The sequence below is a fragment of the Pezoporus flaviventris genome, unplaced genomic scaffold (genome assembly GCF_033815535.1).
Source record: "Pezoporus flaviventris isolate CSIRO_AGI_PZ_B2104156 unplaced genomic scaffold, CSIRO_AGI_Pfla_v1 ptg000213l, whole genome shotgun sequence".
Lineage (NCBI taxonomy): Eukaryota > Metazoa > Chordata > Aves > Psittaciformes > Psittacidae > Pezoporus > Pezoporus flaviventris.
Window position 1 is genome coordinate 6413254 of NW_026892761.1, and position 16470 is coordinate 6429723.

Sequence of the window (16470 nt, forward strand, 5' to 3'; positions counted from 1 at the left end):
TGTAATGGTTGTTTCCTTTCCAGTTAAGTGATGCTATTAGTATTATTGGTCGGGAAGACTTTCCTCAGAAATGGCCAGACTTGCTGACAGAAATGGTGAATCGCTTTCAAAGTGGAGATTTCTATGTCATCAATGGGGTCTTGCGCACTGCTCACTCTTTATTTAAAAGGTATTGGAAATAAGGGAGTTAGTATATGGATTGTAAAATTGCTGTTCAACTCTAAATTTTTACCGTTAGGCTTAATCTTGTAGATTTACAAAGTCTACACTTGTGGTCTCTACTTGTACTTACTGTTATTTTTAGTAAGACTTTAAATGCTTATTTAATTTACACCTTGCATGGCCTTGAGCTATGTTGTTTAGTTCTTGTTTACTTGACAGTATTTGTTTTAAGGTCCAGCACTTGAATTGTATGCAAGTTAAAATGGTAATGAATGTGAAGATTGTATTCTATTTTCTCTTCCACTTCTCAGGTACCGCCATGAATTTAAGTCAAATGAATTATGGACAGAGATCAAACTTGTCCTCGATGGCTTTGCTTTGCCCTTGACAAATCTCTTTAAGGTATTTCTTGTTGAGTCATTTCTAAAACAGGTTTAAAGTTTTGTAATGCTTATTGTGAATGCTGTAAAATGAAAACTCAGGAATAATTGCTTTGAAACTTTAATGGGGTTCGAACTAAAGGGAAGGAAAAGGAACTCTGTTTTCTGGTTTAAAAAAGGAATGAAGTTACATGACTTTTCGGTGTACTTGCCAATGTGGTCTGTGTGTATTACATGGCTGAATCATATGTCTTTTTCCAGGCAACTATTGAACTTTGCAGCACACATGCAAATGATGCTAGTGCTTTGAAGGTTCTCTTTTCTTCCCTCATTCTAATTGCGAAGCTGTTCTACAGTTTAAATTTTCAGGTGAATCTCCTTGTTCTTCTAATAGTTCTACTTTGATCTCGTGGAGCTGTTATGGTCTTATTTATAGGATCAATTTGAGGCAGCTCTTAAGGCCATGCTTTATCACAAAAATAATAGTTGACAGTCTGCATCAATGCTGGAGTAAAGGCACAGTAAGGATGGGGTTAGTTAACACATTAGTTTGGCCCTATCTAAAAAGTTCAAGGAGTCTAAGCTGGTGGTGTAGCAAGGAGGTGTTGTGCAGGTAGTTCCCAGAGTATGAGCTGTGAAAGAAGTCAAGTGCCTGAGTTTGTACTCACTGTCCTTCTTAATACATACGTCTTTACTGACATGAACTCAGGCATGTAGATGAAAGTCAGTTAAAAGCTAGTAGCTCTGTAGCACTGTAACAGTGAGTAATTCTGGTAGGAGTGTGGGTTTTTTGTTTTGAAACTGGATGTTAATGTCTAACATTATTAAATAAATGCACTATATAAAAAATGCTAAAAAGCTACTTTGAGGTGACATATACTTTTAGTGTCTCAACATGAACAGGAGTCTGTGAAGTGCCTTGATTGCTTGGGCTTTTTTTCCATATTGAGCAAAAGAGCAAGCTGGAATTAAACGGGAGGCTTGTGCTTTCTTGTTCTGAGAGTAAGAAGCAATAACCTTTCTTTACAAAGCTGTAGGCTGTATAGGGTGTGAGCAACTAGTTTATTTGGAAAAACCATTCGAAAGCCTCTATCTGGAGGGATTTCATTTGGGAGGAGGAGGGAGAAGTGTTTTTTTTGCTGACTGTTTTCCACACTTTGTGGTTTCTCATTAGATTATAAGGTGGATACATACTACTTACTAGGTGTGTTATCTAAGCAATGCAAGCTGAAATTAAAATCTAGATTTATGCTTTTCCTTCACAGGATCTTCCCGAGTTTTTTGAAGATAACATGGAAACGTGGATGACAAATTTTCACAGTCTCTTAACTTTAGATAATAAACTTTTGCAGACTGATGTAAGTACTGCATAAACCTCCTGGTTTGCATCTGTGTAGTGCAGAGGGAGAACTTAATCTAACTCTGAACAATGCAATGTTTCCTTTACTGGGTAAACAAAGGAATAGAATGAGGATAAGGAGATGGGGGTTTAAGAGGAGTTGCATTGTCTAAATTTGAGGTCCAGTTCTTGAAGCGGTATCTCAGTTACAGGTATACCCAGCTGTGCATGGAAAGCAAATTACAGATACTCATCAATGAGTAGATTCTTTAAGGGACTTCTGCTGAAGTAACTTGGTCTTTAGAGTCAGAGTGCTCAGGTTTTCTGTATCTTTCAGGTGTTTCGATGCACTATGTTTTAGAAAACCAGGGTACTTTTAACTTGAAACAGTTGAACATAGAAGGCATGACATCGTTAAGTACTTCAGTTTAGCATTTTGTCTAGTTATGAGAAATAGTAATTTTACGTGTGAAAGATGATACCAAGTCATCAAAGTTCAACTGAATTTTGTGCAAGCTTTCTCCATTTTAAATGTCTTTGAGATGCAGTACAATAGTTTGCCACGTGGTGGAGACAAATCAAATCTGTAAATTTCTTTACATAAGGAGGCATGTTGAGTGTGTTCTGAGTTCCACAGTTGTTTCAGTCTAACGCTGCTGCTGGGAGAAGCTTTGTTGCTCTTTTCTCTTGTGTCTGTGGGCTATTTCCCAGCACAGACATTTATGCAGCTGTGTGTTGAACTGAGTCAGGAAGTGATAGGCATTAAAACTGAAAAGTGGGGACTGGATGGAGACAGAACTGGGGTGGTGGTTGGTTGGTTGGGGTTTTGTTTGCTTTAATTCCAGCTCAGTTTCCCAGTTCACTTTCCTTTGTGGTTCCATGACCATTTGTGCTGGTATGGGGAATGGGACTACTTTTACAACTACTGCCTTTTGAAGTAGCAAGATACAATGTCTTCTAAGCATATTGTTCTCAGTGCCTTGTGTTGTCTTTTTTCCCTATTAGATTTGTAAATTAATTTCATGTCAAACTGTATCAGGTCTAAATGATTTAAAGTGCATAGTACTTTAATTAGAAATGTAGGTATGATTTATAACTTGCAGTGCAGTTCCAGTATACTTCAGCAAAATACTCTAATTGAAGAGACATGAGAGGGATTTCTTTCACCTATTTAGAACAAGCTAAAATAATAGCATAAATACTTCCTTCAGAGATGTCTATACTTTTATGTAGTGTTGAAGTTTGGATGTTTTAAGTTGTTAGTTTTGTTTTATGTGAGGATGAAGAGGAAGCTGGATTACTGGAGCTCTTGAAATCACAAATTTGTGATAATGCTGCGCTATATGCCCAAAAATACGATGAAGAATTCCAGCCCTATCTGCCACGTTTTGTGACAGCAATCTGGAATCTGTTAGTCACAACGGGCCAGGAAGTGAAGTATGATTTGGTAAGTTGTTTTAAACTGATTTTGTTAAGTCTAATAGTGAATTATAAGTTGGTCAGACATGCTAAAACTGTATGTTCTGTTTGTGTTGTTCTAGCTGGTTAGTAATGCAATCCAGTTTCTGGCCTCTGTTTGTGAGAGACCCCATTATAAGCATTTGTTTGAAGACCAGAATACATTGACAAGCATCTGTGAAAAAGTTATTGTTCCCAATATGGAATTTAGAGGTAACTGTTTGAGTCTTAAGTTTTCAAAGACACAATAATATCTAACTGTAATTATGATATGTTGCTTTGCTGGACTAAGAACCAAGGATTATCTCTTATGTACTTTAGTACGAGATTCAAAACTAAGTTTCTGTAACTTATTGCTGTCCTAAGTAGAATTGTGTGAATATATCTAGTAATTTTTTTCTCTTACTTTTCAGTTTGAGATGCTAGTATAGGAAATGTAGGTTGTGTACCACTAATAACTTTTCATGCTTAACATTTGTATCAAGGAGTATAAATAGGTGTGGATATTAAGCCTACTAAATTGTAACATCTATTTATCCACGTTTGGAGGGGGTCACATTGATCCTAATATATAAAATGCAGTGAAAATATATTGCAGTGATAGAAACTTCCCTCTTTCTTAAGTCTTTGAGCCAGGAATCTTCTTTAAATACACTTAGTGTTGAATATGGCTTGCCTCTGTTTATCTGTGCTTTTCCCAATTTTTAAACCTGGAATGAGTCAGCTCAGGAGTATGAAAGACCGATTTGTGAGGCAGCAGCAAGCTAAACAGGCTACTCTGGATACTTCTGATTAATTTGTATTAGTGCTATAGGAAAGTACTTGGAAGAAATAGCAAGTTGATGGTAATACACCTTTTTATCATAAAAAAACACTAGAGACTTCGGTATTTAAATCTCTGCATTTTGTATTTTCAGCTGCTGATGAAGAAGCATTTGAAGATAATTCTGAAGAATATATAAGAAGGGATTTGGAAGGATCTGGTAATCCACAGATTTATACTAAGAATACTTGGTCTTTAAATGTAGCTCTGAAGAGTTGAAACAATTTTTAAATTGGGAAGGTTCCCCCCACCTCCTCCAAGAGATTTTATCCAGGTTTTGATCGAGTCTGCTGTCACGATTTCCCATCACAGTGTCTTCTCATTTTAAAAATGTTCCTATGGGGTTTTTTCCTTAATTGGATTGGTATGTCTCCTGCACTGCACACGTTCTCATTTCAGCAAATATAGCCTGTAAGTCAACACGGAATAGTAGCCACAGTTGTGTATTTAGTTCCTATGCATAGAGTTTTAAATAACATGGAGAGACTGTGTCTGTATTTAGTAGTCTCTCATGTTTAACTGAAATTCTGACTGGTGTTGCATGCAAATCTGTAATCAAGCTAGCTGGACAGCAGCCAGCCCTTGTACACAGGCACTGTGTTCAAACCAATACAGTAACCGCCCTGAAAGCACACTGCTGTGCTAAGAGAGCTACTTGATTTTCTGATTGTAGCTGCCTGGGCTTCAGCCAGGTCAGAGCACAAACGAACCAGATCTTGGTCTGTGTGACAGTTCTGGATATGCTGTTCTGTGCTGCTCACGGTTTGCTGAGCAACACTTTTACAGTAATAATCTTAGAAATAGATTCTTAAATCTATTAAGATGAATAGATATAGGCATGCAGGATTAGCTACATTTTAGGTATTTGTGAAGCTTTTGTTTGTCAGCTACTTCTGCTCTTAAGAGAATAGAGGCAAGAAATATTTGTATTCTTCAGAGATAAATTTAGAAATGTCCTCTGTTGCACTTAAATTGACTTGCTTTATTTTCCTTCTCTCCCTTCTGTTAGTACACTGTAGTAAAGGCCATCTGACTTTTTTTTTCTTTTCTTTTTCTTTTTTTTTTTTTAAGGCATTTTCACAGATCCTCTCCCTCTCCTCCCCTTTTTTCTTTTTTTTTCTTTTCTTTTCTTTTCAAAACTGCACTGGTTCAGCAGTGGGATGAGGGAGAGAATGGGAATAGTAGAAGTGAGAAGACTCCTGGATAGAAATTAAGACAGTTTGAGTAAAAGAAAGAGGAAGAAAAGACAAGGGGGGTGAGGAAGTCAATGACTTGCTGCCTCCTACAAGTAGACTGATGCCCACCTTGCCCCTAAGCAATGGCTGCGGCCCCAAAAATCCCTGCTCAGTTTTTATTGCTGAGCATGGTGTTACATGGCTTGGAATAAGCCTTTGGTCAGTTTAGATCAGCTGTCCAGGTTGTGTCCCCTTCCGACTCCTTGCCCTCCCCCAGCCTACTTGCTGGGAAGGCAGAGCAGGGAAACAGAGAAAGCCTTGACACTGTGCGAGCACTCTGTAGCAACAAGCAAAACACTGGGGTGTTACCAACAGTTTTAGTCACTAGTACAAAACACAGCACCACATGGGCTGCTATGAAGAAAATTTAACTCCATCCCAACCAGACCAAGTACATTGTGGTGCATAATTGTCAAGATTAAAAGCCTGGCCCTGCATGCCTGCGGAGCACACAGGCAGTATTGGTGGGTGTTCATTCCTCTCTTTGTTGTACAAATAGTCCCTGTTATGATAGTAACAGTCTTTTTAGTAAAAGACTTAAAAATGTGTTGTTATGTATCAGTGTGGAGGAGTGCAATAATTAACATAAGGTGTGGCTGTAGTTTGAGAATCTGTATATTGTGTGTTATGTTCATTACTATGAAAAGCTGTATGCTTTCTTGTAGCCAAAGAATATTTGGTTCTCATGCAGATATTGACACCAGGCGCAGAGCAGCTTGTGATCTGGTCAGAGGCTTGTGCAGATTTTTTGAAGGACCTGTGACAGGGATTTTTTCTGGCTATGTTAATTCTATGCTGCAAGAATATGCAAAGAATCCATCTGTCAACTGGAAGCACAAAGATGCAGCTATTTACCTTGTTACGTCTTTGGCATCCAAAGCTCAAACACAGAAGGTACTTGCACATTCTATTCATTTTAATCCATATTCATTCAAACACTACAGTGTGCATGAGGACTGTGATTCGTTTTATGCTGCTTCAGAATGGCAGTAACTGTGTTTCTAGTAGTTTAATTTTGATGAGACTGAAAGTTGCCCATTACATAATCCTGTTACAGTTGTTAATTTGTTGGTGTCTGATCTTCAGATAGATTGGGCAAAGTCAACGACCATTTGGTGGGTCTTACTAGCGTGTATGAAGCAGCTATACAGTGCTACACAATTAGCTTGGGTCTAGAACCTCTGAACTTTTAAACAGTACTGAGCCAGTTTGTAAGCCATGGAAGGCCAAATTTAGCTTTACAGGAGATAATCAGAAGTGTTAAGCAGACTAGAAGGAAAGTGACTTACAGTTCTTGTCATTAAGTTTGCTGTTATTTGAGTGTTTATGATTTGGAAATGGCATGTGAATTATAATGATGGTTGGAAACTGATCTCATTACTTGTTTGGAGAGAGTAACTAATTGGCTTGATACATTGAAAAGCCACACCTGACCTGAACTACATTTGGAAATAGTATCATTGTATCAAATGTCTCAGGACAGATCTTAATACAACAGTTAATCATAGAACCATGGAATGGTTTGGGTGGGAAGGGACCTTAAAACTCATCCAGCTCAAACCCCCTGCCATGGGCAGGGACACCTTCCACTAGAGCAGCTTGCTCCAAGCGCTCTGCAGCTTGGCCTTGAACACTGCCAGGGATAGGGCAGCCACAGCTACTCTGGGCACCCTGTGCTAGCACCTCAGCACCCTCACAGGGAAGAACTTCCTGATATCTAATCTAAATCTCCCCTCTGTCAGGTTAAAGCCATGCCCTCTTTTCCTGTCCCTACAAGTCCTTGTTAAAAGGCCTTCTCCAGGTTTCTTATCAGCCCCTTTAAGTACTGGAAGCTGCTCTAAGGTCTCCCCTGGAGCCTTCTCTTCTCCAGGCTGAACCAGCCTGGCTCCACAGCATGTCATCAAATAATACCAAATAAAATAAAGTTTTTAAATGTTATTACAGTTCAGATCTCCGTGGCTTTACAAGACAGCTTTGAGACAAACCTAGTAAAACATGTCGCATGGCATCGCTGCACAGTTTTGCTGAAGGTTATTGGTCTTTTCCTGAAACTCCAGTTACGAACCACTGCACAGCAGTTGCTAGTAATAGTACTGTGTACTGGGAACCAGGGTCTTCCAGCAGTTAGTAAACTGCTAACTTGTACATCTTTCATTTTCTGTGCTGTTCAGTGGCAAAGATGGGATAACATCACTTAGAACACTTGATTGATAAAATATGCATCTGAAAACCCTGTTTTAAAAATCAGTTGCATTTTCTGTAAGAGAAAACTTAAGTAGTCATTATTTTGTGGCTGTAATTCAGAATTGGAGTCGGACTCCTAAACTTTCCCTTGTTAAAAGGCCTATCATAAAAAGAAGGGTCAAGTTAATGAGATGCTGATATTTTCTACCTAAAATTGTGGTTGATTATTACTATGCTATATGCTGCTGTTCCTCAACTCAGAGTTGATAACTTTGAACCTCAGTAGCGCTACAGCTGAAACCTAGACACTAAAAAATTAAGAAAAAGAAATTGGGTGGCTCTCTGTCATAAACATAGTTTGAACAAGGTCATCACATGCATGCACACTTCAGATTACTTTTCCTATTCCTTTTTATGTGCTTTTAATAAAACTAGCTGAATATCAACATCTAAAACCAGAGCTGGTTTGTTTTTTGCTTTTTTAGCATGGAATAACACAAGCCAACGAACTTGTAAATCTGACAGAATTCTTTGTGAATCACATTCAACCTGACTTAAAGTCTGCAAGTGGTAAGTCTGTGTTAATTTTGGTATGACATTTTTTATGATACAGCTACAGTCTTGACAGTGACCATTGTTTCTTGAAGCTCAAGAACTCCTATCTCAGCATAATCTGAGACAGAAGGCTGTGTCACCTGGCACACAGAAGCAATTCAAATTTGTTTGGCCAGCAGTGAATGAGCTTTCAAACAAAGGTGGATTGCCACATGCTATCTTCAAGATCAGAGCATGCACGCACATGGTTGCTATTAGCTACATGTTTGAAGTAATTGAATCAGAGTGATTTGATTTCTGTATTTGAGACTATGGCAAACTTCTGTGCCATACAAACCCCTGAATATCAGCCCATATTGACGAGCTTATGGATGTCTAGATTTAAGCCACATGATTTATGCCTCAGCAATTATCTTATATTTGGAATGTAGTGGGTTGTCTTGGAATATGTAATTGGAGGCTAAAATGGGAGCCAAAGGGGAAATGTCATGTGAAAGTGTTGGACCTTACACTTAATGGTACTAGGGCATGATTTGTACCTAAAGCTGATACTTTGTCAAACAGTGCCCATACAGAAATGCTGAAACCAAGCAATGTAGGACAACACTGTGTGTATTACTTTTTAAAAAGTAAAATCATGCCTTAATGTCACCTCTATATATATGTTCAGTAGGCACATATATATGAAAAGTGTCAACACAATTCTTGTATTTTTCTATTGCAGTGAATGAATTCCCTGTGCTAAAAGCAGATGGTATCAAATATATCATGATTTTTAGAAACCAAGTAAGTTTCTCCTTTACTCTTATGGAAAAAACATACTGTAGTTTTGTTACTTTATACTTGCCAAGCCTAATTTATCTTACTTGGCCATATGTTAACTCAACAGGTGTTTCACAGTCATATATAACACTTCAAGCTGCATTTTTAGTTTTGAAAGTGAATGATATTGTTATAAATATCCAGTTAACATGTAGTCTGTATGCTCTCCATATGCTGTGAGAGCACTGAACATCTTATCTTAGTGTGCTCAGTTCTGTGACACTCAGGCTTTTCCAAGTGAATGTTAGTCTAAATATACTTGATTGCTCGTATCATTGCAGTGGTTGTTAAACAGAGCACAGCAACTTTGTGCTTTTCTGATTTGTGAGATGCAGTAATGAAAATGTAATTTTACATGGTAGATTACCTTTATTCATCTCCTGTGAAATATCTGTAGTTGGTTTGGTTTCTTTTAAGCTTGGTATTTTTTTTAATTGCCTGTTACAGTAAAATGGAAAAAGAAATACACATTTGCAGTATATGCATTTACTGTTGAACAAATGTAACATTAATGTTCGGGGGAAGTATGCAGGCAATGACAGAAATAGGTACCTCTTGGTTGTCAAGGTGCAATTTAGCAACTGGAGGAGCCTCCTAAGATTTCTTCCTTTGCCAAGCTTTCAGTTTGCAGCTGATGAGCTCAGTGTGGTTATGCTCTAGTGTTGAACCATCTGTAGTTTTATGTAACACATGTATAATTTGTTGCTATATTTTTGTAGGTACCTAAAGAACAACTGTTAATATCTATTCCTCTCTTAATCAATCACCTTCAAGCAGAAAGTATTGTGGTCCATACTTACGCAGCCCATGCTCTTGAAAGACTGTTTACCATGAGGGGGACAAATAATACTACCCTGTAAGTTTTCAAGTAGAAATAAGTTCACTGCTACACAGGTTTTGTCCATAAGAACAGAGAAATATCTATAGGGGATCTTTTATTTCTTAGTATTACAATATTGTAAAATGCTTGAAGTTTGTGGATATCTTTGATCATTAAAGAGCTGTGCTTTATTTAACAGCATTACAGCTGCAGAAATGGCACCATTTGTGGAAGTGCTATTAACAAACCTTTTTAAAGCGCTGACACTTCCTGGCTCATCTGAAAATGAATACATTATGAAAGGTAAATGCTTTGTGGTCTGCAATATAAGAGTAACTTTTGTTAACTTGAGGTCAAGGCTTATAGTTACATGCCGGTGAGATTTTTCTTTGAAAAACCTAATTTATCCAAACATGCTAAAGAGTTTTGAGCAGCCTACCATTATTTACCAGCCTGTATTAAGTTGTCTCTGACTGAATTTATGGTACCAAGGTGAAACACTAAACATAACAGTGTTGTGGCAAATTGTTTCTCAAATGGTATTCTCTGTAGTCAGTACAGCTACCTGAGCAGCGTCAGTAGGAGATCCAAGTGAGTTATGGCTAATAGTATGCCAAGATTTGATACTTGCCCAAGATAAATGATGGTCTGTGCAAAGTCGGTTAATCTTCTATGCTCTGTCTGTAGAATGGGGATAATGAGGTTTTGCTTTATCCTTTGTCATGGTTACAGATTGATTGTTCTTGCAGCAAGTGCTCTTTTGTATTGTACCTAATTCCTTGGGATTCAGTTTAATAGTAAAAGGGAAAGGATTTAGGCATATGATGGATGGCAGAAGTGTATGTTTGTCTTCCAGAAGGTAATACTGTCGATTTATTTGCAGCCATCATGAGGAGTTTTTCTCTGCTACAAGAAACAATAATTCCATACATCCCTTCTGTCATCACACAGCTTACACAGAAACTGCTGGCTGTCAGTAAGGTAAAGAAACAGGCTGAGCAAAATGTTCACTTTTTAACTTTTAGAGCAGTCTTTCTAAAGACTTATGTATACCTTGTTGTTTGTGTTCTCTTAGAATACTGTTCAGTATTTTCTGGCTAAAATGAGTTAAAGCAGCCTTCCAGTGAAGTACTGTCTTTCTTCTGGGACATACTTTCAAATCATTCTTCCCTTGCTCATCTGAAATTTGGAAACAGCATATGAAATCCTTTTCATATGAAATCTAGCATGAATGTTTGCTTGTGCAGAGGTCACCATTACAATGATCTGTCATTCTCACAGCTCCTTTTTCCTTTGTCCATGAAGCTTCTGAGCTGAATACTAAATTTAGGCACTGAAATGTGGCATTAAATTAAATAAATTGCCCTCCTACTTTTGGTGGGTAAAATTCTTAGTTTAGAGTTTTGTTCAGACTGGACTCATAGTCTTCAGTGTTGATGTTAGGGAATGCTTTAGAATATCAACTATCGAGAACCCTTCTGTGTACGTATTAAACCTCACTGCAGCATGTAAGAAGTGTTCAACAAAGGTTTGACGAGACACAGGACTGAGAAATAACTTTTCAGGTTTTGTGTTGTGATACTTTATGTGCTTGCCAGTTTATGTTGAGCTTCTGACAAACACTTGGTATCTTTAAAATATTTATAAAACACACCCTTCCTTTATGCTGTAAAGGTTTTTGTTTGCTTTTATGCAGTTAATGTCATTAGCATATTAATAAGTCATAAGTATCCTTATTCCTAATTGCTAACTCAGTTGAAGTGAAAAATGTATTTTGTGAAATAAATGACTTGGCTGCAAGTTTGGGTTGATTTCTTTTTATGACTTGTTTTTAGAATCCAAGCAAACCTCACTTTAACCATTACATGTTTGAGTCAATATGCTTGTCGATAAGGATAACATGCAAAGCAAACCCTGATGCAGTTGGAAGCTTTGAAGAGGCTTTGTTTATGGTTTTCACTGAGATTCTACAGAATGATGTGCAAGGTAAATTAAAATCAGTAAGTGCTTGTGCTCTCTCTCTGCTATAATTGATTGCTATGATTTACCTCAGATTTTCTGTAACACAGGAAATTCAAGTGAGAACACAGCATGTTCACAGCCACTTCTAGGAAGCATCTGGGTTGTTCCATAGGGTGTATCAACTGTATTAACTTCTTAAAGCAGACTACTTTAAAAATACTTAACAATCACTGCTCCCAAACTTTTTGTTATTCTTAATTATATTGCCTTATTTCTAGTAGTTTGTTTTACATGTTCTGCTGAAACATTAGCAAATAGAGGAAATAGAAATCGTATATATACAATGCTTGCAAATTTTGGGAATGTTTATAATTGGGAAGTGATACATTCCCCCAGGGTTTTATTTGTTGAAATCTGTGTGTTAATATCATAAAACTGTCATTTCGGTCAATAGATCTGTGGTTCCCAGGAATTGACAGTGACCTTATTTGCTGAATTTGTAAATGTCATAATTTCTTTTCCAGAGTTCATTCCATATGTGTTTCAAGTGATGTCCCTACTTCTAGAAATGCATAAAAATGAAATCCCAACATCCTATATGGCATTATTTCCTCATCTACTTCAGCCAGTATTATGGGAAAGGACAGGAAACATTCCTCCTTTGGTCCGACTCCTGCAGGCTTATTTAGAGCGGGGTGCCAATACAATAGCGAGTGCTGCTGCTGACAAAATTGTAAGTTGGACTGATTTAGTCACATGTTGATTTAAGATTTAAAATTATGAGGAACTATTTCCTTTAGTGACTAGCTGGATTTGTGCAGAATTTGTGCTTGTACTTTAAATGAATGGTGCTTGCATGGAAATAAAATAAACCCACTATGCATGCAGGCTTTTTTGGATGCTTTTTCGTTATGTGGATGAGGTAAATTCTGGACCATGGTGCTTTTGCCAAGTAAGATGTAATATTCCTGCACGTAGTTTTTACAAGCAGGTAGGTTTCCACAGTTTCCCATCTCATTTGCCTCATGTTGGGCTGTGTATCAGGAAAGCTCGCAGAAGTTCTGTTCAGGACAGTCTTGAGTGAGTGAAGAGGAGCCAGAATGTTGGGAGATCTGGGGATTAGTGAATTCAGTGGGAGATTTATTCTGCATACTTCTGTTATTTCTGCTGCATGATCTGCTATAGTCAGACTTGATTAGACCATGCCACTGATGAAGCAGACGTGTGTACTCAAACTGGCTTTGGTGTTCATTTGTTCAAAGTTAATCTTAATGCTGAAAGCAGCATCACTTGGTCCTGGTAGAAACCTGTCTCTCGTGTCCTTAACTGCAGAAACAAAGTCCTGGTTTAGGTTATGAAAGCTTTTGCCTTGGTGTATGTCTTAGATGGCAAAGGCCAACTTTCTGATAGATCACATATGAAGAACTGTTGCATAGTTTTATATTTGCTTTGTTTACAGCCTGGATTGTTAGGTGTGTTCCAGAAGTTGATTGCTTCTAAAGCTAATGACCATCAAGGATTCTATCTCCTAAACAGTATCATAGAGCACATGCCTCCGTAAGTATGAGTTGAAATTACATTGAAAACTAATTTCTGCAGAGTTTAATGTATGGTGTGTTTGTACAATTCATGGTTAGTGTTTAACAGCTGAAAAATGACTCATCAGTAAAACGGATTTGTTCAATTGTATACATGTTTTCTGTGAAGTGACATTAGTTAAATCCTAGTATGAATTGAATAACTATTCTTTTAAATTTCCAGTGAATCAGTTGACCAGTACAGGAAGCAGATCTTCATTCTACTATTCCAAAGACTTCAAAATTCCAAAACAACAAAATTTATTAAAAGTAAGTTCCTTGCTATATGAAAAGCTTCAGCAGTTTAGAACATGCAGTACTCAAGAAGTATCCTGTCGTGTCCTGTGACTATGTAGATGGAGGGATACTAGTGACTCCTAACATCAGTGACTTGGTTCAGCTTACTTGTATAATCAAGGGTGGCATATAGGGCAGTTGCCACAGCAGGTGACGCTTATTTTATGAAAACTGAAGGAAAGGAACTAAAATATGGGAAAAGACTTCTGGTTTCCTCTTACTTTCTTACTCTGTGGTATCATCAATTTTCTGATAGTTCCCATTTTAATCTTCCACTAATACCAGCAGATTCTCACATAACACAGTCATATAGTCGTATTGACCAGACTTCTTTTGTCATGTATAGTTGTGTGCTATTACTGTTAAGTACTTTATCCATTTGTGTCATCCTACCTTAATATTGCTTAAGTTATGATAAGGTTTTATATTAAGCTAGCAAAGCTGGGATGAGTGATTGAAATACATATACTGGTTATTCCAGCTCTAACAAGAAAACTATTGTCATACTGATTAATGTAATGATACTATCACTACACAAATTACACAATGTCTATTACTTAATGCCACCTGATAGCAGTGAGAATGATAGGATTGCTTTTAATGGTCTTCCACAAACAGAATTTAAGTGGTGCTATTAATGCATTGCATCTGCGCTCTGGTACAAAGGCCAAGCGAAGCGATTCACAACTGATCTGAAAAATTGCATTGCATTATGTTTCTGGCTGAAAGTGTTGAGTTCTTTTGGTCAAAATTGTAAATGGCTTTCCTAATGCTTTATAATGGCTCTAAGGGGAAAAAAGACTGAATCTTGACTTAGTTGTCTTGCAGTATGTGAAGAGATCAACAGTTTTTAGACAGGTTTCAAGGTAGCAAGTTAATGTACTTCAGTGAAACCAAACATTTCTAAAGACTGCCCTTTCTGTCCTCTTGAAAAACTTGAGTGTATTTTGCTGCTTACTCTAAAGCTGGTTCTTTGCTTTTGAGTTTTAATTTGACTTTTCTCTTGTTACAGGTTTCCTAGTCTTCATTAACTTATACTGCATAAAATACGGGGCATTGGCTCTGCAGGAGATATTTGATGGCATACAGCCAAAGTTAGTATGAGTATCTTTTTAATTCAAGTCTGCTGTGTAATTTTTATCTGTTACAGTAGGGAAGAGTTCTCAGATAAAATTGCAAACTGTATGTCGCTAATTTGACTGACAAAATGCTGCTTCTAGTGTGGTTGTCTTGCAATGTTTCTTTCTGATTTGGTGCCCATAGATCCTCGTTAATAGTTCAAGATATTAATCTCCTAAGCAAGTTACAAACAGCAGAGTCATGGCTCTGTTCCTTTCCCTTTGTGGAAAGTTTCTATGCTCAAATTTCTACTAGGCATCCACTGCCACAGGGCAGCATCTTAAATGACCTGGTTTTCCCTTTTCCCTAGGGATTCATCTTGTTTCTGGTTTTCTTTTTCACCATATGACTGATAAGGCTTCATAATACTTTTTCTTTTTGATGTCACAATAGGATGTTTGGAATGGTTTTGGATAAAATTATAATTCCTGAAATCCAGAAAGTTTCTGGGCAAGTTGAAAAGAAAATCTGTGCTGTTGGCATTACAAAAATACTAACAGAATGTCCTGCTATGATGGACACCGAGTACACCAAGCTGTGGTATGTAGAGCACTTCTTCGCGTTCTGTTAGTTGAGGCTGTTTGAGGTTTTGAAAATGTAAGCTAGCATCAAAATAAGTTCTTCAAATAAACTCCACTGTGATGTATTCACCCCTGCTGTTGTTCTGAGGCTGAGTTTCAGGCTTTTCATACTGCTTCCTGTTCTACTGGTCAAGAGACCTGACAGAGGCACAGCAAGATCTTAGCTTGAAAGCAGAATTTTCTGGAAAGCTCTCTGGAAATACTGTGTGGCTGTCTGGGATGTCAGGCAGCCAGAATTTAGTGACAGTAGTTGCATCCCTGAAATGGAACTTTATTTTTTAATGTACTAAGAGAAAAGATATCATCTGGAAAGTAATTTTTTAGGTATCCTTCGTGACAGTTGAACCTGATAAATAAATACGTTGTTGATGCTTTCAGTAGGGGCCTACATGACACCTGTAAAATACACAGATTCACAATGCTTCTAGCTTAGCTTACAGTTGCTTTAGCTAAGCAAGTACCTGCAAGGGCTATATTGTACTGGGTTCCAAGTAATTTGAACATTCTTGTAAAATACCCGCTGTCCTAATGTATTTTAAGCACTCTAATTTTATCCTACCCTCTTCCCATGAAGGACTCCTTTGCTGCAGGCCCTCATTGGCCTCTTTGAACTGCCTGAGGATGACACTATCCCTGATGAAGAACACTTCATTGACATTGAAGATACTCCAGGATATCAGACTGCATTCTCTCAGCTAGCCTTTGCTGGAAAAAAAGAACACGATCCTGTAGGTCAAATGGTGAACAATCCTAGAATCCATCTGGCACAGTCTCTCCACAAACTGTCTACGGCGTGCCCAGGCAGGGTAGGTAACTTCTATACATGCATGCTAATGCTGAATTTTACAGAGAAAAAATGTCTTTTTGATAATGGGTTTCTCTTGCTGATGCCTGATAATCACCAAAATGAAGTACATCATAACCAGAATGCAAGGTGTTGCTCTCTCTTACTCTGTACAGGAATGTAGCTTTTGTAAGGTTTTTTCCCTAGTAACCTTAGGCAGTATTTTCACTTTACCTAATTTAGCAATAAGGTTAAATATGCCATTCCTTAAATGAAAATTGGTCTGCTTTTACATAACTAAGACTTCTCTCCAGTTCAACTGTATGTACTTGGGACATTCTGGGCAGCTCATATTCAGTTAAACCATTTCAG

General features: G+C 37.7%; 1 protein-coding gene across 1 annotated transcript in view; it reads left to right on the plus strand.

The window, feature by feature from the left end:
* Positions 1–16470, plus strand: part of CSE1L (chromosome segregation 1 like) — a 30028-nt gene that overhangs the window by 7414 nt on the left and 6144 nt on the right. Inside the window, exons 5-24 of the mRNA XM_061441559.1 lie at positions 24–169; positions 474–564; positions 804–911; positions 1808–1900; positions 3161–3328; positions 3423–3552; positions 4257–4322; positions 6089–6291; positions 8067–8151; positions 8861–8922; positions 9678–9814; positions 9978–10081; positions 10662–10759; positions 11614–11764; positions 12265–12473; positions 13200–13297; positions 13502–13587; positions 14627–14708; positions 15127–15273; positions 15889–16120. Of these exons, the coding sequence (XP_061297543.1) occupies positions 24–169; positions 474–564; positions 804–911; positions 1808–1900; positions 3161–3328; positions 3423–3552; positions 4257–4322; positions 6089–6291; positions 8067–8151; positions 8861–8922; positions 9678–9814; positions 9978–10081; positions 10662–10759; positions 11614–11764; positions 12265–12473; positions 13200–13297; positions 13502–13587; positions 14627–14708; positions 15127–15273; positions 15889–16120 (2496 nt within the window). The remainder of the gene's footprint in view (positions 1–23; positions 170–473; positions 565–803; positions 912–1807; positions 1901–3160; positions 3329–3422; positions 3553–4256; positions 4323–6088; positions 6292–8066; positions 8152–8860; positions 8923–9677; positions 9815–9977; positions 10082–10661; positions 10760–11613; positions 11765–12264; positions 12474–13199; positions 13298–13501; positions 13588–14626; positions 14709–15126; positions 15274–15888; positions 16121–16470) is intronic.